Here is a 19642-nt window from a genome sequence, read left to right as displayed (position 1 = left end):
TGGAGTCAGTCTCAAGTTCTAATCAATTTCCCAACCAGACAGGCAATTCTGTCGAAATGTTTAGCTTCAGGGCTGAATATGCATGACAAGTGGTTCATTAAGGCAGACACAATTTCCACAACTGTATCTAAAATTATTCAGTGCTCTCTTAAGGAATTCATTTCTATAAACATATACAAAATTGACTTATCATCGACTGCAACTTCTCTCAGGATAAAGCCCAAATTTAGTTAGCAATGAACTAGTTGAGATTTTTCCCTTAGTGCTGATTTTTGGCAACACATAGCGAAGGCAGACACTGGCTGTAAAACCTTTGCATAGTGACATGGGCACTGAAATTTCTTTTCAGACATCAATTTCCAGTCTTACTTGTATTATAAAAAGCAAATAAACAAAGAGAGAATTCTGGAAACAGCCTGCAAATACATTCAGAAAGGGTACAATGGCCATTTAGAGAACATGAGGAATGGGACAAGAGAAATCACTGGTTTGGAAGAGAAGGAGTGACCAGTCTAAAGACAGCAACTGAGGTAGCCTACTTGGTGTACGCCACCTAGTGTGCATACATGTGTAAACTTTTTTGTACCATACTTTCGTACTCTTCAAGCAACGAGTTGATGTACTCCACATAGGATGCGAGCTTGAAGTCAGGCATCTCCGTTTCTCTCAGCATGGCAATGAAGCGAAACTCATTGGCAGCTTGCAATGCCTGCTCTTCTATGTGTTTTAGCATTGACAGGCAGACATAGAGGAGTGTTTCTGCCCCAAGGGTTATCACCATCAGCAGCACCGCTGCTATCTCATCAAAGCAAAGGCAATCCCAAAAGAACTGCCCTATCCAGTGCTTGAGAACATTGCTGGGCTCATAGCTGTACATCTTGAATGCATGATACAGTCTTGGCAGTTGGTCCCTGAGAATGACTACAAACAATTGGCAAAAGGAGGCACACACTAAAGTGTCACAGATACCATCCATGTCATGAAAATAAAGAGCATAGCAGTCTCTGTCACATAAGAACTTGTGGAGTTGAGAAGACTTAGTCACGTTTCCCCTTAGTAACAAGAATATGGTTGCCAGCAGAAAGTCATAGCTGTCCTTTGAGCACGACGAACCATAGAAGTGACGTCCATTGTGAATGAGCTTCTCGAGGTTCTTTGCATGATCTTCACTTTCACGTGACAGAAGTCCAAGGTGGAGGCCACATTCAACAGTCAGCTGAACACCATGCTTCTGTTCAGCCGTGAGTGATCTAGTAGATGAGAGGATGCTATCTTTTTCACTGTCCTCAAAGTCAATGATGTCGGAGAACCCTGCAGCTGATATACCATTATCTGCTAAGACAGCTTCAAAATCTTCCTTCTTGTTGCTGGCATATTTTAATCCAATAATGCGAGCTTTCTTCTGGCCTGTAAATGCTTGTGATACCTGTGGCAGTGTTAGAGGTTTGCCTCTGCTGAATGAATTTATTTTTTCTTCAACTTCGTTTGCTTTAAGCGTCACTTCGCAGGTAATGGGCTTACCTTCACTGTTGCAAAAATCGGCAATAAGTTCTCGTAGCTTTTGACACACACAATACTTGGCGTGAAGAAACACGTAAGTCTTTAGGCAGCATACAAGTCCTTTAAGCACATTAAGAGCGACCACTAAATTTTCCTCCGATAGGCACTGCTCTGGGGCAAGAAGGGTTACTGCATTCCACAGGCTCTCAGCAGAGCCTTGAGCGCTTCTTCCAAGCAGTATTTTGCACTGTCGGAATGGTGACATCATATGCAGCAGCTGCTCCTGAACCCTTTCAGGACTTGACCTTAGTTCATGCTTTGAGCTCCATATGCAGCAGCCTGCACAAAGGACCAAATCATTGTGAGAATAGTGCGAAGGCATGTGCAGTGTGCAATATTTTACTTTCTCAGACACATCCGTGATCTCTAGCACGATCTTCTCATAGGCTTCAGGGATGGTTCCAACACAAAGTAGAGCAGTTCCTAGACTGGTAGTAAGCAGGGCTTTCACAAAACTTGTCAAACTTTTTTTCAGCTCTTCATCTGCCACGGCGGTGAGCTCCGATGCACAGGACAGGAGCCTGACGACGCCTGCGCATTTCCCGGACAGGAGATGTCCCGGATCTTGGACAATCCTGCCACTCGCCCTCAGGAAATTAGACACACACCGAGTGCACAGTCCGTGCTCGCTGCGTCTCTCTATTGCTCGCTTTGTTGAGGACAGTATTATTTGAGGTACTTTGCAAGCTTTGTACGTGCAGTTTGTGATGAGCACCAAGCCGGAGGCCGACAAGCACATTGCGCCAAGGCATTCCGACAGTATGTGCGTGCTGCATTGGCCGTTTGAGCTACTTCTGCTTGAATCTACCAAGCTGCTTATGAGGGCCTCAGCCTGCTGAGGGAGAATTGGACTTTCAGTGAGGCTGCAAATCAATGACACCGCTCTAGTCATAACGTTAAGAAGTAGCGGGAAATTTTCGAATTTGGATCCCCACAGAACTTTGGAGAATAGCACAACCTTTATGAAAACGTCGAACCACGTTTTTTCTGTGTTCCCGCCAGAGCTGAGGGAGTCGAAAAGCTCCCTGCCAGCCCTGTACATCAGCACGCGCAAGAGGACGCAAGCTGCGTACACGTGGCTCGCCGCATCGCGCTGGCACAAGTCCGGAAACTTCTTGTAATTGGTGACTAGTTGTAGGGCGTGGAGCAGAATGTTCGTGTGATCGGCGAGGCACTCGAAGACCACAGCGCGACTCTCGGCACCGTGTAGCCAGCTGCCGAGCCACGTTGCCTGGGTGTCCGCTGACGCGAAGGACTTCCAGATGCGAGAAAAGTCATCGTAAATGCTGTCATCCATGAGCGCGAGAGCCTGTTCTATGACGTGCCTGATGGCCTTGCGCGGAAATCGCAGCCATTGGCGCGGTAAATTTCTATGGTACACGTTCAGCAACTCCACAACGTCGACCGGCCCCCCGGGGCGACCGCGGAGTTTTGATGACGGCGCGGACGAATTGTGCTTGCAAACTTGGTCTCTAGCTGCGAGCAGTAGGCTGGTATAAGTCTGCTCGAACACTACGCCTCCAGAGGACAGCATTGTCCAGAACAGACGCAGCGTTTCGCGCTTGATGACCGTCGAAGGGTGCAGCAGCAAAGACCTGATCCATTCTTCGAGTACGGGCCACTCGCCACTGGCGACTAAGTTCTCGTAGTTGGAAACGTTGTTCAGAATATCGATGGCGTGAAGCTTAGAAGACGGCGACGGCGACCGTATGAGGTTGCACACTTCCCGAATGTGATCGGCATACAAGGCAACGTTACCTCCCATCAACGAACTTTCGCTCAGTATGCTCGCGATCGACGTTGTGCTGTCCTGCCGAACCAGGTTTCTTTTCGGTGTGCCCACCGTCTCGCGGCGGCTCTGTGCAATAAAGTCTTTTTCCTCGCCTTCTTCGTTTGGATCCATGCGAAGCAGGTACGATTTTTGGAACTTTCGCCACGTCTCCGCGCGTGCTACCTGCGCGACGATGTGTTCGACGGTCCTCACGTCGCTTTGCGTTATGCATTGTTCGATGTCGATGGAAAGATGTCTCGTGATAGCCTTCTTTAGCTCCTCGCGCTGTTTCCTATAGCTCATTTCCTTACAGCAACAAGTTATATTGAAATAAACGCTCTTGGCGAAAGCCGACCAGCGAAACAGCACCTCATTATTTGTAAACAAACACTGGTTGCCACAGCAACAGCGGTAAGTAGCGCCACAGACTAATCGTGGACAACCGCTACAGTTACTTGCTAAGTATTATTAATTTATAGCTTTGTTTTTTATATATTTACAGCCAGAAGGACATTCATATAATTTTTACGGCGAAAGTTTGAAGCCGTCACGTGACAAAAACAACAGCTGTCACTGCATGCACACTGCATGTGTCACTCTCGTACGTTTACGTCAAGTTTCGTGAGCTTGTAAAAAGTTAGTTTCTGCTGCGCTGAGTTTATTGTGTAGTCCGTGGCTTGTTATTGCTGTCCTCTGACCGTGGTAATGAAGCGCTGAGACATGACTGGTGGCATTAATCAAACCCGAAAAGTTAATGGGGCTCAGCACGTCGAGTGTAAACATGGACGCGTCAAGGCAGAGCCCAGACCTTACATCGTCAGCAATTTTAAAGGACAGAGGAAGCTCGTGACGGGGTCGACGTGTGAAGATCTCTTGTCACTTGGCTGCAAACTTTTTGACGTAAGTTATGAACTCTACTGCATTATCGGTTTTCACGAGTTTATGATCGACTCTTCCTGGCCAACATCTCCGGAGGCTAATGTTTACGTTGGTCAGTTTCGGAAACTTGTGTTGCTCCAAATGTGAAAACGCGTAGTTCGACACGCGATGGCATGTTTAGAGGTTTAACTTAAGCAGGTTCGCTTGCTCAGGTCAAGCAATGAAAAAATGTATCTTGCCCCCTGCAGAGCGAACTAACGTGTGTTACGTGCGAAATTCATTGAGTAAGGTAGCGCTATACCTTACTCGTAAGGAATCATTTAGCCCGGTTGTTCGTTCTCTTTTCTGGAATGGGGGAAGGTAGTGAAGTTTGCCAATGAAACCACGCGAGTCTGCATGTTAACAAAGTTATTAAGGATGTACGAGAAATTTCTTCCTAAGAAATTTCTTAGGAAGCGCGATTTGCATTTCGGTACAAACCATGGGTAGGCCTTTTAGATTATCGTCTTCTGTTAATCAAGGCGATAATTTACACCGGTGATAAATTGCACAAGCAACAGGTGTAAAATGTGAACTGTGATAGCTTCTATCTGCATAAATGAATCATTGTAGGTGCCCAGGACGGACTGCAGACTTGTTCTGGAGGATGGAACTGAAGTCGACGATGAGTACCTCGCTACTTGCGGTGATTACACGGTTCTGGTCATCCTGAGAGCACCTGAACAGATAAAGTGTGCGTCTGGCATGGCTATCATTCTTTTGATGCTATTGCAGTCATCTTACTGTTTCTGCAGACAAAGTGCACAATGTCAAGTTTATGCATGCACTATATACTTTAAGGGTCACTACTCAAACCATTGTTATAGTATTATGGAAGGAGATGTACATACTATAAAGTTTTGTTAACTTCACAAAGACAATTTCACATAATACTACAAGAGCTGCTTGGACTGGTGGAGAAAGGTTTGTGCTGTGTTCCTACTAAGGGGTGAATGTTTTGTGTTGCGTTGCCTCAGGATTTCAATTTCATCCTGAATTTAATGGCTAAACTCTACCATCAGTGAAGTTTTACAGCAGTAGCGTTAACCAATGAATGTAGCATGCGTGGCATTTTTCTTTGTTTTCCTTGGCATCCCCCTTGGTTTGTCTTATGCTTACTCACTGATTTGCAGACACTCAAGTGAAAGCACAACAGATGATTGCCAACCTTGGGAAGTTGCTCGCATCTGACCCTCAGCAACTCAACAAAATATTCAAGCCTGTGAAAGATGAACTTGTCAGCAAGATGCTCGGGCATATTCAATCGCTCGAAGCTCCCCAGGATCTGCTGTTGGCTGACAGCAGGGAAGAGGATCCTAAGTGGTTTGAAGGTAGGATTCACATTCTGAAGCATTGCAACATTGATTCTGATTCTGGATTGGCAGCCCCCACAGCATGTTGCCAACAGAGGTGAAGCCAGCGCTTGCCCTACTTTTCTAAAGGAGAGCCGTGCCACCAGCTAGAGTCAGCTCACAACTAAAGTGCTCTTGCTCTGCGAATGTAAATGCTAGGCTAATTGGAAAATAAATGCACGTTATTTGTAGCTGATATATTACCTTTGGCTGAGTACCAATATCATGATCCCTCATGAAATTTGCAGAGACACCTAGGTTTTATTCTAAGACCAGTGACATAATGATGCATGTTGAGTAGAATGTGTACAGCAAAATTAGCCATCCTAAACACACAGGAAGTGATAAGAAAGCACTTTTTATTCTCCGTGATAAGCCTTCATGCCTCAAATAAGATGGTGGTAGACCGACTTCATTTCCGAATATGATCCCCACTCCGAATGTTTGTTATTAACCTACGCCAAGTTTTGCGGCTGTGAAAAGCTTAGTTGTTAAAGGGACATTGAAAAAAAAAACACTTCATCAGTTTAGACTGATAAAGTATTCTGTAAAAAGTCTATAGCATTAATTAATTTTGCAACAAGAGGTTGATTGCTAGAAGAGGAAATTAAAGCCAGACTTCCATTTCTTGAAATAGATTAGAAATTAAATGTGTTATGTTGACAACATATTCATAATATGGTAACACGGCACAAATGCACTAAGCGATGTAATTAGCCATTTCAACTGCTTTCACCCGAGTATTAAATTTACTGGTCACCACTCTCCTTGTCAAATCAACTTCCTCGACACGACCGTTTACATAGGAAATGGAAAACTGAGAACGACACTCTACCAAAAGCCTATGGATAGCCAGCAGCCTTTAGACTACACCAGTTGTCACCCGCGATACTGCAAACAAGGAGTTTTTGTCAAACAAGCAAGACGAATAAGGAGAAACTCTAGCAAAGACAAAAATTATATTCACAACCTAAATGACGTTAATACAATGGTAGCAGAAAAAAGCTATCCACAGGTTCCTCTCAGCAGAGTTTATGACATTGCGTCAAGATTGGAGAGGCAGCCGAAATTAGCTAACAGCTTGCACCAGAATGTGAGAGACCACCAGCCTTTATAACAAAATATTCTAATGTGCTCCCAACCATAAACAGCATCCTATGAAATTACCACCCAATATTATCAGGTAATGAGCGTCAAAGAAAAGTGTTCCTGATTGTACCAAGGGTGACCTATCGCCACAACAGAAACTTTAAAGACATGTTAGTGCATGCAAAAGTTGGCCAGCGTCACTCCCCCGTAATAAAAGTATGTTCTCGCCCTAGGTGCAAAACATGCAAGCATCTTCAAAGTGATGTTAAAATTAAAAACACCGCAAATAGCTGCACACATGAAGTGAAAACTGCCTTTACTAGCACTAATTCTGATTTAATTTATCTGCTTGAATGTTCCTTCTCTAAGGAACAGTATTGTTAGGGAAGGATGAAAAAAGAGAGAGGAAGAAGAAAATAGAGAGACGCTGGCTATTGCGTGTTGTTGGTGGTCAGCCATCTTAACTACTCTGACTCATCTTGTATATATATTGTAAATACAGTCTTCCTATGCTCCCAATCTCCCTGTAACGTATTGGTGGGAGGTGCAGGGTACCAGGGCTGGAAATGGAGCTCGGCAGTAGATGTCGCATCACCGTCCGTACCATGAATGACTGTGAGCATGTGAGATCAACGTCGTTGCCGCCTCCAACGTCACCGTCGCCAGCTACATCGCTGTCACCTTCGGTTGTGGTTGTGCAACCCAAGGATCCTGGAACTTTCTGCGGGACCGATGGCGCCGACGTTGACAAATGGGTGGCTATGTATGAACGCGTGAGTGGAATCAACAGATAGGACCCTACGCTTATGCTAGCTAACCTGTTGTTCTACCTAAGAGGCACGGCAAAGCTGCGGTACGGAAACCACGAAGAGCAGCTAACCAGCTGGGTACAATGCAAAGAGAAGTTGACAGAGTTGCTTGGCAAACCAGCCGGCCGTAAAATTGCCACAAAGCAGGAACTGGCCTCCCGTAACCTATCCCCCATGGAGTTCTATGTTTCGTACATCCAGGACGTGCTGGCACTTTATCATAAAGCCAATTACGACATGACAGAAGCTGAGAAGGTCAGGCACGTGCTTAAGGGCATTGCTGATGATACCTTTAATCTGCTCATGTGCAAAAGCTGCTCTACAGTTGATGCTATCATTAAAGAGTGTCGACAATTCAAGCAGGCTAAAAGCCCACGTGTCTTGCAACCATTCGGCAGACTTCCCAATACTGCCGCAACCTCAACGTGTGAAGATCACCCCGCACAGCAGCATGCGTCGCCATCAGAGGACGTGGTGCGAATCATTCGACGTGAACTGGATGCAATGGCACCCGCAGCTTTCTGTTCGCATAGCCCTGATGCTACCACTTTTTCAGTTCCCCTCATACAAGCCATCGTTCACGAGAAAGTTGAAAACATTTAGTTTACATTCTGTCTGTGCTATCGCCAATCCCAGAGCTAACGAACGCCCTTCTACTATTTTCGCTCCACCCTGACGCTTCTCTCCGCATTATCGCAACACAAATGAGTGGAGAACTGCAGACGACCAGCCGATATGTTTCACCTGTCACCGCATTGGTGTTGTAGCCCGTGTTGCAAATGGGTCGCAAGCCGCAAGGGTAACGTTGGCCTGGTGGCCTGGGGCACAGCTGGAAGCATCCGAAGGTCCTGGCAAAGGATGAGGTGACTGCTAACCGAACATGTTTATTCTAGCATCGCAGAAGAGCGGCCGGTCAGGTCGACCGAAGTGGAGAAACGGGAGACCACGTTACTCGACTGAATAAATCGAAGCTTCTCTCTTGGCGTCCGGGGGCAGCTGCTTTTATACTCTCGGAGTCGAGGGCAAGAAGGCACGGCTCGGATGAGGCGCATGTGACGGCGGCGCACGGACATGTTGTGACAAGAAGTGACGTATCCGCTGGGCCGGCGCCAGTCAGACCTCCTCGCTTCACCGTTGGAGAGCTCCTTTCCCCGGCTGCCGCGCTTTGACAAGCGTGGGCACCAACATGCACACACACACGCACACAAGAAGACACGTGGCATTGAAAGATGCCTGAATGCGCTTGGCAGGAGGCGTTGCGGCAGCGCTGAACTGGCCAAAATGTCCGCCGCTTTGAACGAAGCCCCGGCGTCCGTTGTATCCGCGCCGGCTATACCGCACGTCGGAGGCGAAACGTAACACCCGATACTGTCGCAACTTGTGGCCCTCAAGACCTCGCACGCCGACCAACCTGAGCCGTTTTGATGGAAATGCCCACACTGTTTCACCCACCGCTGAGTCTAATAGCGCCAACAACTCTGCTAGAAACACGTGGTACAGTTGCTCACCATCGCCGCACAGACACCAGTCTCGTTCACCGCAAACACGTCGCCCATCTTCCCTTTCGCCGCAGCCACATCGCCTTTCGTCCCCTGTGACTCTTGGCTGCACCCTTTCGGAAAACTAAGAAATGCAGCCCTCGGAAGTAGTGCTGCATTGCCGACTACTGCAGCAAATCCTTTGTTTGTGCCCACAAGGAGAAGTGTAATTAACGTTAAAATAGACGACGTATCTGTCCAACCACTCGTCGACACTGGAGCCCACGTATCTGTGATGAGTACTAGCCTACATAGATGTTTAAAGAAGGTCCTCGCCCCAGCAGCTGCCCGAGTGCTTCGTGTGACCGACGGCGCCGTGCTGGTTGTTCTCGGAATGTGTACTGGGTGTTTAAGTATAGCCGGCCGCCCTACTTGTGTTCTCTTTGCTGTGATCGACAACTGCCCTCACGATGTTATCCTTGCAGTGGACATTTTATCCACTCATTCTGCTCTCATCGACTGCGCTACCAGCATTCTTCAGTTAGAACTGCCTCAACTCGCCGATGCTCCAAGCACCGCCCCACCGCACTTGTGCTCACTTCACGATGTGTGTCTGTCACCCGAGGCAGTTACTTATGTCACTTTGACCGCCCAGCCACAGGTTCCTAATAGTGACTTAAAGAAATGCTCTCCTAATAGTGAATATGTGCTTTGCCCCATGACCAACGTGCTTTTGAACCAGAACGTTGCTATTCCGTGTACGCTGGTTACGGTTACTAATAACGACGTCAATCTACCGCTTCTGAATTTCAGCCTGTGCCCTCAAGTGATTACGGCTAGCATGTTCTTGGCCAGCGTTTCTAGTGGTTCCAAATTTGACATTGAGAGTCTGAATGCAGAGAGTGGTTTATTAGCACCAATTGCAGTTCACAGCTCTGGTTCCTTAACAGATGACTTCGTGAAAATGATTGTACCTGACCTCACCTCTGCACAGGCCACAGACATACATCTCCTGCTTGAATCTTTTAGTGACATCTTTGATTTGGCGACAGGCCTTTAGGCCAAACATCTGTTGTTCACCACCGTATAAACATTGGAGACACGAATCCTATTCGTCGGCGTCCCTGTCATGTATCGCATGCCGATTGTCAAGTCATCCAATCAGAAGTGGACAAAATATTCCACAAAGCGGTCGTCGAGCTATCAGCCAGCCCTTGGGCTTCGCCTGTCATCCTTGTGAAAAAGAAAGATGGTATGGCGTTTTTGTGTCAATTATTGCCACTTAAACAAGAGCATGCGAAAAGACATCTACCCACTACCACGCATCGATGACGCCTTGGACTGTTTGCACAGTGCTAAATAGTTCTCGTCCATCGATCTTTGATCCAGCTATTGGCAGATTTCAGTCAATGAAATGGACCACGAGAAGACAGCCTTCATCACGCCGGATGGCTTATGTCAGTTCAACGTCATGCCCTTTGGCCCATGTAATGCTTCTGCGACATTTGAACATATGATGGACTCTCTTCTGCGAGTCTACAAATGGGCCACCTGTCTTTGTTACCGTGACGACGTTATTGTTTTTTCTCCCATATTCGGCAGCCACCTTACCGGACTCGCTGCCATTCTTGCACTCTTGCGAAAAGCCGGCCTCCAACTGAACTCCACGAAGTGTTCATTCAGGCGCCGTCAGATTACCATGTTGGGACACCTCGTTGACGCATCCGGGGTCCAACCAGATCTGGAAGAAGTTTGTGCCATAGCAGTTTCCCTGTGCCACATTCTGCTTCTGATGTGCGCTGCTTCGTTGGCCTTTGTTCTTACTTTCGCCGTTTCATCAAAACCTTCGCCGACATTGCTCAGACTTTGACAGATCTTCTAAAGAAGAACACGCCATTCTCACGGGGCCCGGAGCAGGCTCACACATTCGCCGCTCTCATCGGGTTTCTGACCCCCCCCATACTTACCCACTTTGATCCATCTGCACCGACCGAAGTCCATACTGACACAAGCTGTTCTCGCCCAACAACAAAATGGTGCAGAGTGCATGATAGCTTATGCCAGCTGCCTGCTGTCACCTGCTGGGAGAAATTACTCCATCACCAAGTGGGAATGCTTGGCTTTAGTTTGGGCTGTTCCCAAGTTCCGGCCATATTTGTACGGCCGCACGTTTTCAGTTGTTACGGACCACCACGCACTTTGCTGGCTATCTTGCCTCTGGGACCCAACAGGACAGGCTTGGTCACTGGAATTTGCGGCTCAGGAATTTTTATTTATTGTCAATTACAAGACTGAACGCCTCCACAAGGATGCTGACTGCCTCTCTCGTCACACCGTCGATCCCCTTGCACATGATCCGGTGACCTGCGTGATGGCTTTTACTGACATGACCGATATGCACGCTGAACAACGCGACGAATCCTTACAATCCATCGTTGCTGGAGTGCTATCTGGCAGCACTGACGGCACGTGTCACATGTTCGTGCTGCACGACGGCATTCTCTACCACCTCAATACCAACACCGACGGCCCTGAGTTGCTCCTTGTCCTTCATCATCATCTGCGACCCGTTGCTCTTGAACAACTTGACGATGCACCAATGGTGGGACACCTTGGAGTTTTGCGTACATACGATCATGTGTGACACCAGTTCTTCTGGCCGGGTCTCTACCACTTTGTGTGTTGTTATGTCGCAACTTGTAAATTGTGTCAGCGCTGGAAGAAACCTCCCCTACCTCCTGTCGGACGACTCCATCCAATTGAAGTTCCCTCTGAACCGTTCTTTCGCGTAGGCCTTGACCTGCTTAGCCCTTTTCCGACGACGACTAGAGGGAATAAGTGGATCGCCATTGCTACTGCTTACGCGACACACTAGGCGATAAAAAAGGCGTTGCCAACTAGTTGCGCAACAGACGTCGTTGATCTTCTCCTTCATGACGTCATTCTCCAGCACGGTACACCTCGACATTTACTTACAGACCGGGGCCGCTTATTCGTGTCTCGAGATGTGGACGACCTCTTCTGCCCTTGCGCCACTGAGCACAAGCTGTCCACTGCCTATCACCTGCAAACGAATGTTCTTACAGAATATCTGAACCGAACAGTCACAGAGATTCTATCAATGTACGTCTCCAATGATCACCGCGAATGGGACGCCATGCTGGCCTACGTGACGTTCATGTATAACTCGTCCTGACATGACACTGCAGGATATTCACCCTTTTATCTTTTGTATTGTCGCGACTCCACAATGCCGTTTGACACCTTCCTCCCTTCTGTGCCACGTGCTGCAACTGAGTACGCACGTGAAGTCGTCGATCGTGCTCACATGGCCCGTCAAGTCGCCCGATCTCATTTATTAGCCTCGCAGCATATACAAAAAGAGCATTATGATTGGTGCCATCGTGATTCATCGAGTTTGTGTCGGGTGCTTAGGTGCTCCTTTGGTCACCATGTCATTGGGTTGGCCTCTCCCAGAAGCTTCTCTCTCACTACACAGGGCCTTACGAAGTCCTACGTCAAGTTAACAACATAAATTACAAGATTTTGCTGCCATAGTTTGGTGCATCCTCAAGTCCAACGCCTTTTGATGTTGTGCATGTTTCGCGGCTGAAGCCATACGCTTGCAATTATTCGCCTACAATGCGCCAAGACGGCACTTCATCACCTGGGGGTCCTGTTACGTAAGGATGAAAGAAGAGCGAGGAAGAAGATCGAGAGATGCTGGCTGCTGCGTGTTGTTGGTGGTCAGCCATCTTAACTACTCTGATTCATTTTGCATATATATTGTAAATAGTCTTTCTATACTCCCAGCATCCACATAAAAATATGTTGGTGAAAAGGGACAATCGGTGAATATCAGGTTAAACGGTTATTATGCGGACACACCTAAAAGATTCTCAAAGCCGTCACCGAGCATTTCACCCAACCAGGTTTTAACTTTGATAACTTAAACTCTACATACCAGTCAAACTTCCATTCTGTGCAAGACAGAAAACAGAGAATCGTACCTCATCCATAAGTTCATGACATTGCAACCAATAGGTATAAACATTTCAAGGAGATCTTTAGAATTTATTCATTATGCTAAATTTCAAACTATAGGCAACAGCACTTATAGTTATTTTTCAGAGTTGCTTATCTTTCTTTTCTTTTTTTTCTTTTTTTCTTTTCTTTCTCTTTTTCGCACGAGCACCATTTTCTGCCACTACATTTATTGCCTCTTCCAGAGAGATGATAGTTCACTGATATCCGGGGGAACCGCACCTATAGATACTGTACCGAGGAGAGAATATGTCACCTTGAAAAATATGAAACATTGGCTCCTGCTTTCACGTTGTTCTCATTTTGCTCATTCGTCTTGAATTTCCATCTCCTGCAATCTCCGTGTTTTCCCTGGAATTGTTTGGTATTGGTAATTTGGTATAAGGGTAATTTGCTAATACAACTCAACTTATTTCTCTCTAGTGCCCCTTTAACCACCATGTGAATATTGTCTCGGTAGACAGGCCCATATTAAGTGCTGCATGCTGTGACTCCGGTTACATACGAAATCGCCCCTGTCAGTACCAGTGCCTCATCTTCCCCATTCCACTACTACTATACTACTAGGGTATGGTTATATACTACTATATAACCATACTACTCTCCTGTTATCATCGACATTTAGACGTACCGGGACGGTGCTTCTGCCGCCGGGGATACTGATACATGCATGTTGCATGTTTCTTGTGGACGATGCACGCGGACTCCCCGATGAAGATGATGAACGCTCTCTGGCTCTCAAACTGTCGGCTGAACTGGCCAGGGCTGCAGTTATACTTTGTAAATATACTCTGCAAATAGTCTCCAGTGCTTAATCCTTCATTCACGTAACGTTTTGGTGGAGGTGCTTTGCATTTGAATTTGATGAAAGACAGAGTCAGAGATTACTCATTTAGTATTCTTGCCTAGGGATATCAATAAGCTAAGAAGAACTAATGCATGAAAAAAACACCGTTATGACCTGCACAAAGATGGCAAATCGGGTGATATGGAACTTATTCATCATGGCAGAGCGCAGCACAATGAAGACGCAGAAGGAAAAAAAAAGGACAGTGCTTGCCCCATCTTTTTCACTTTCTCTGCCTTTGTTTTGCTGTGCATTGCTATTCTGGATGAATTTTATGGAGCTGCAGCTATAAATTGCACTTTTATTGTAATTAATTAAAGGACTTTATTTAGCAGAGAGTTGATTACTACAACTTGCACCTACATTTAGGTGTAGGGTTTATAGATAGCACCTGTGCATAACCATGGATTAAAGATCTGGTTAACACAATATTTAAATGCTATATTTGAGAACTCTAGTGCAATAACACCCTGATTATGTGAGGCTGTGTAGAAAAAAACAGGAAACGCTTACATAGTGCAGTACCTGCCTCTGCTATGATGTATCACCAAAAAAATTATCTCATTTCATTGTCTAGGAGAGAAGCGGGCAGTATCAAAGAGGTCTGTCCTTAGAGAGAGGGCCAAGACACGAATAAAGGGCTACTACTATAAGGTATGTTTGGGACTCTTCATATTGGTACTTAATTTGGTTTTCTCATTGGGTTCATAAAGACATTACTCAGAAAAGCGTGTTTTTAGGCATTGGATAGCTAGAAGGTGCACTGCCCTTAAGTTAATTTTCTTGCCCATTGGTTGCCTCTAGCATTTACCCGCACTTTGTCGGAACATGCAGTTCGTCATTCTCCTTGTTCATCATATTCAACGTACATTACACCGTAGTTATGAAAAAACTAAAGGAATGGTCGCTTATTTTCAATCTCTTTGAGTGTGGCAACAAGAACACAAGTTTGAGGCAAGTGCAACATTACGCTGACACAAATCTTGCTAGTTGCTTTCATTTTTAAAGGCTGTGATACACTTTTTGAACAATCTGAATAACAGTGCCCCATGATTGGACCAAGTGGCCACGAACAGCTTTGCCAAAAATTGTAGTTCCTAGTGTATTGCTCTATCATTTGCCATTCTCATAACAGTGGTCTAGGCAAAACTAGAAACCTTCTAGCTTTTTCTTAATTTTGTAAAATACTTTGGCACATGTCACATACTGCTTTCTCATTTCTTTTGCGCTTGTACAGTCCAAAGAGGAGATGCAGAAGCGACTTGGCGAAAATGACAGGGGCTGCGTGCGACACCTGTTTGAGGAGTTTCTGCGGCTACTCAAGCAAAATGACCACAATGGCCACTACTTTGTACGTGGTGACACAGGTGCACTTTGCCTGAGTGATGGCCAGTTTAATTGCCAGGGGACGTTCAGTAAAGACCTGTGCTCTGGGCGGCTTCACATGATCAACCCATATGCCAGCAGAGAGCAGCTGGTCATCTTCAGCACATGGAATTTGGATCACAGGCGAGTGACTCTCCTTTCAGTCTAATCCCAACTTCAAGAAACTTGTGTGGAGCATCTGACTTGTAGCGTAAAAATCTGTGTCAGATGTAAATTATGAGCGTACTGTCGTGCTGTTATCAATCAATTGCTGTAGCAGAGATTACATTTAATGTGAGCCTGTTGGCTGAAACCAGTGGAATTGGGCCAACTAGATGGCCCAATTTTGCATGCCCAGTTAGAACCACTTACATGTTTTCTTTCTCTTTTTTTGTCAATGTTGCATTAGGCAGTTCTTGTGCTTGCTAATCCAAACTCCATGTGCAGAATCGAGAGGTCCAGATCGATCCTGCCAACCATGTCCAAAGCCATTCAACTTGCTGATGGGAGAGCAATCAATGTGGAGTATTTCTACCGGCTCCTGTTCACAACTGAAAACTTGAAACTGGTCCATCCTGTTTGCCACATTAAGTCGGAGCACAATGGCTACTGCTGTGACCCCAGAAGCTGGTACACTGGTAATGTGACACAAAATGATGGGCGTGGTGATGAATCTATAAAGAGGGCGCAAAAAAGTGGACAAAGTATTGAGTGATAGGCGACAGGAAAGTTGCATTCATTTTGCAGATGAGCTGGACTGTCAGGAAATCCGTGCCAGCTTGCAGAAGATGTCACCTGTTGTGGTGGTGGCTAAGTGGGTAGGACGTTCTGCTGGTACGTATGAAGTCATAAGTTTGATGCCTAGCCGCGGAGGCCATATTTTGAAGCAGACTGAATGCAAGAACACTTGTGTACTTATGTGCAAACTCGGGTAGCAGCCAAAAGTAATCTTAAGCCTTCCAATATGCAGTGTCTCGTAGCACATATGTTGCTTTGGAATGCTTAACTCCCGCAATCAATCGAGACAAGATGTTACGACAAGGGGCCAAGCCTGGTCTCAGTTAACATTGAGGCCATGCAGGCAAAATAGACTACATTGAAGCACATTAGTCTTAGTGGCCACCATTTGTGAGCTCAGCAAATTGATATTAGACTCTGTACATATGGATCTAGCCTTCCTTCCTAAATGATGACAGTATAGTACAATTTTTTGTAGTGCCAATTGATTCTAGCTTACATATGTCCATCCCATTATATTTAGGCAGCGTCTGTTACACTGTTTTAATCTGTGGTCTTTGCATCAAACAGGGTTAGAGTTTCTGACCGAAAATTTGGAACAGTTTCATGTTTCTCTGGGTTGAAAATGAAACACAGCTAAATCCATTATGAACACAATGGCATTCGATGCTGGAACGTCCTTAAACAATGTTAAGCAATCTAGTGGCTCCTTTTTTGCAGGCAGTATAACAACTGAATGAACCAGAATGCTGGTTGAATATTTCAGAATGACCTTAAATCTACTCAAGACATGTGACACAATGGGTAGCTCCACACAGTGACCCTGGTGTGAGGAGAGAGAAGGCAATTGCAATTTTAAGCGCATTTGCTGAAGTACTATAAAGCAAAGGTTAGGATTAAATCCAAGTTTTTCCTTGCAGCCTTGAAAAACACTTTGTTTTCAAGGACTGTGCTTTGTGCCGTCGACTGTTCCGGCTTGTTTATAGCACGAAGATTTCAGCATTGTTTCCTAGCTGAAGCAGCCACATTACAGTATGGGCAGAATAAAGAGATGCCTAGGTAACTGCGATATGCAATACTGGCAATATGTAAAAGTTCAAGGTGATAAAAATGAACCTTGCACCCCCACTGTGGTATCTCTCTAAGCTCAGATATGGTTATGAGGTATGAAAACCTTCAATTATTACTGTGTATTTGACCAAAAATATAACCCGTTTTGTCCTTTTGTTGAAACTGTATGTACAACAGCATTTTCTATGCCATATATCAGTGGCATTTATGGAACTCACTTCAAGGTTGCCTTGTGTTTGGACCACTTCGATGCAAGTCAAGGATGCTGTAGGCATATTAAAAGAAAAAGAAAAACATTACATGTTCAGTGTTGAGGTAGCAGGACTTTAAGAATAAGGGATAGTAATATTTCTGCATTTGAAAACAAGCATGGCTGTGACGATGAGATCTCAGACACCCAAGCACATTTGAAAAGAAAGCAGTGCTGCTAGTGTCATTTATGAACTTTTCAGTTCCTTCCATAACTGTGATCGTACTGTTGTGAAGTGATTTGAGAAAGATGCTTGTGCATGAAAACGTGACAAACTTTTAAAGTTGTGGCAGGCATCTAACTTGAACCTTTTGTTTACAATCCTCTGTGCCTGTTGGTGCACCTCTACGTGTGAATAGTTTCTATATACATTTATGCGAGAGAGATTCGTCCCTGGCAGTACTTTGGCTCTGGGCCACATGGATTTTACATGTTTAATTCTTGACGCGGGCACTTGGCCAGTGCCAACATAGAGACTTGGTCCCATCAGAGCCAGCATGATGTCTTAATTTATGAGGCATTGGCAAGCATTGCATATCTTGCCGATGCAGTTAATTGACGCAATGAATTGCATTAAATTTTTTTACATGATCGTGTGGGCCCAGAATCAGCTGTATTGCTGATTGCAACGGACTGCTTTGCAACAATATTTTGTAATACCTTATGAAATAAACTTTTCTAATGTTAAAATAATAATGCTGCTTTGTGAATTATCAATTGCAGTGATAGGCCACGGCTATGCATGCCTTCATTTGCTCTTTCGCCATTACCGCTGTTCACCTCTTCCATCACATCATCATCATCATCATCATTTATTGGCCCCTTAAGGACCCTTTACCGGGTATTACATAAGGGGGGGGAGTCATCATAGACATACACAAGTCAAAGATGCTACAACAAGAATGAATTGAAATAATGCAGGTTAACTAGTGCAGCAAAACAAAATAGAAGTACAGGCGACTTCAAATGCAACAACACTTGGAATGAAAAGAGAAATCGTTGAATTGTAATTTCCAAAATGTGAAAGCAATCACTGTGCTCTAGCCCAATGCTATAATCATCATGAGAGGTCAGCATGCAATGTACATGTTGCATGCTTTGTTGCGATGTGTTAGGCCATCCTAGTAATGTTCCGGTCTTCTTCGGAAAGTAGCACAGTGGATGCCGAATTCACAGTTTCATCCTTTTGTTTTATTAGCGTGTCATTCCACGCCAACTGTCCAAACCGTGGTATTCGAGAAAAATAATTTATCTAAAAAAATTATTTAAAAAATTACACGCATGTCAGCATTACTTCCACACTATTTTCCCAAAATATGTTGAGCGGAAAGAAAGTTTGCACAGCAGGAAAATCGTGCAGAGAGAATACAAATACTGACCTTGGCACCCACGCTATGGCCACGCAAGCAGATTATTAGTTTTTTTTATGCTTCTGAGCAAGAGGAAGTAAGGCTATAAAACTGAGGTCCGAAAGTGGGATACTCAGTATGCCATCAAAGAAGAAGGTCAGTAGTGGAGAAAGTGAAGTCTTCGGTCAAACCGTTTTTTGAAGATGACAGTATTTCACACCTCCTTCCCAGTAAGAAGGATGTGCTACGAGGGCATCAAAAGCGCATTTCGGTAATGAACCTAAAAGACCTCCGAGATTTGGAAGGAAAACTCAAATGACATGCGGCTTCTCAACATTTGCAGGCCTGCATTCTTCGTATTGTGTTTTACCGGGTGGCCCCGGCATGCACACGATTTGCGTTTATACAACTCGCCAAAACTTCAAGTTGATACTACGCACTTCTGCAATACAAAACACAAGAGCTACTGGCGACAACAGTGTGCAGTCTGGAGAATGAGGCCTGCATGCTCGAGAAATGTGACAAGTGCCCAGGCATGGGCTACGTTGAAGAATTGCACGCAAACTGGCTGCTCGACAAGCCAGAGGTTGGAGAAGCCTTCCAGGTTCAGCAGTGGGTAAGCAGCACACACTTTCATCTTGAGACACTATTCCTACCACAGAAATTTTTGGAAAGATTCATTCACATGTTAAGCAAAACAAAACTCCGCCACTTCATGTCTAAGCAATAAGCACAGTACTTGAGAGAGATGAAGGAAAACGCGGATGACATTGAAGTAATTGTGCCGATGGACTTTGCTGAAAATTACAGTTTCTTAGTACAGGACGCACCACAGAAATTCCACTGGGCGAACACGCGAGCATCACTGCATCCAGTGGTTGCTTATTGCCAACAAAGAGATGACACTTCCGGACAAATTTCTGTCGTGCTTTGCTGTGATTTTGGACTCTTTAGAACATGACACGACTTCTGTTTACACATTTCAAACTGCGATACTCGAG

General features: G+C 45.3%; 4 protein-coding genes across 7 annotated transcripts in view; 2 read left to right on the top strand and 2 right to left on the bottom strand.

Annotated features, from left to right (window-relative positions):
* LOC135899790 (multiple epidermal growth factor-like domains protein 6) overlaps positions 1–2175 on the top strand; it is a 60591-nt gene extending 58416 nt beyond the window's left edge. For both annotated transcript variants that reach the window (XM_065429121.2, XM_065429122.2), the window contains exon 27: positions 2036–2175. The gene's annotated coding sequence lies outside the window, so the exon portion shown is untranslated. The remainder of the gene's footprint in view (positions 1–2035) is intronic.
* The window catches only part of LOC135899793 (cation-dependent mannose-6-phosphate receptor-like), a 53179-nt gene that overhangs the window by 1959 nt on the left and 31578 nt on the right, over positions 1–19642 (bottom strand). Inside the window, exon 7 of one of the 2 annotated variants that reach the window (XM_065429126.2) lies at positions 17219–17307. The exons of the other annotated variant lie outside the window; for it this stretch is intronic. Coding sequence (XP_065285198.2) covers positions 17262–17307 — 46 coding nt within the window. The 3' untranslated portion in view covers positions 17219–17261. Of the gene's footprint in view, positions 1–17218; positions 17308–19642 lie in introns of those variants that run through there. 2 annotated transcript variants of the gene reach the window in all.
* On the bottom strand, positions 60–3713 carry LOC135899791 (protein broad-minded-like). Its single transcript, XM_065429123.2, has one exon. The coding sequence runs from the start codon at positions 3632–3634 to the stop codon at positions 554–556; it is 3081 nt and encodes a 1026-aa protein (XP_065285195.2). The 5' UTR covers positions 3635–3713; the 3' UTR covers positions 60–553.
* Positions 3906–17988, top strand: Drep4 (DNA fragmentation factor-related protein 4). Of its 2 annotated transcripts, none has more exons than XM_065429125.2 (6): positions 3906–4231; positions 4823–4895; positions 5383–5580; positions 14446–14522; positions 15106–15377; positions 15681–17988. In XM_065429125.2, exons 1-6 carry the CDS (start codon positions 4052–4054, stop codon positions 15946–15948), a joined length of 1068 nt encoding a protein of 355 aa, XP_065285197.2. In that variant the 5' UTR covers positions 3906–4051; the 3' UTR covers positions 15949–17988. The 2 variants fall into 2 exon arrangements, with proteins under 2 accessions (XP_065285197.2, XP_065285196.2); XM_065429124.2 differs by having other exon boundaries at positions 4823–4943.

This window comes from Dermacentor albipictus, chromosome 2 (assembly GCF_038994185.2).
Source record: "Dermacentor albipictus isolate Rhodes 1998 colony chromosome 2, USDA_Dalb.pri_finalv2, whole genome shotgun sequence".
Classification (NCBI taxonomy): Eukaryota; Metazoa; Arthropoda; class Arachnida; order Ixodida; family Ixodidae; genus Dermacentor; species Dermacentor albipictus.
Note: the sequence above shows the minus strand (reverse complement) of the source record. Positions and strands in the feature narration are given on the sequence as shown.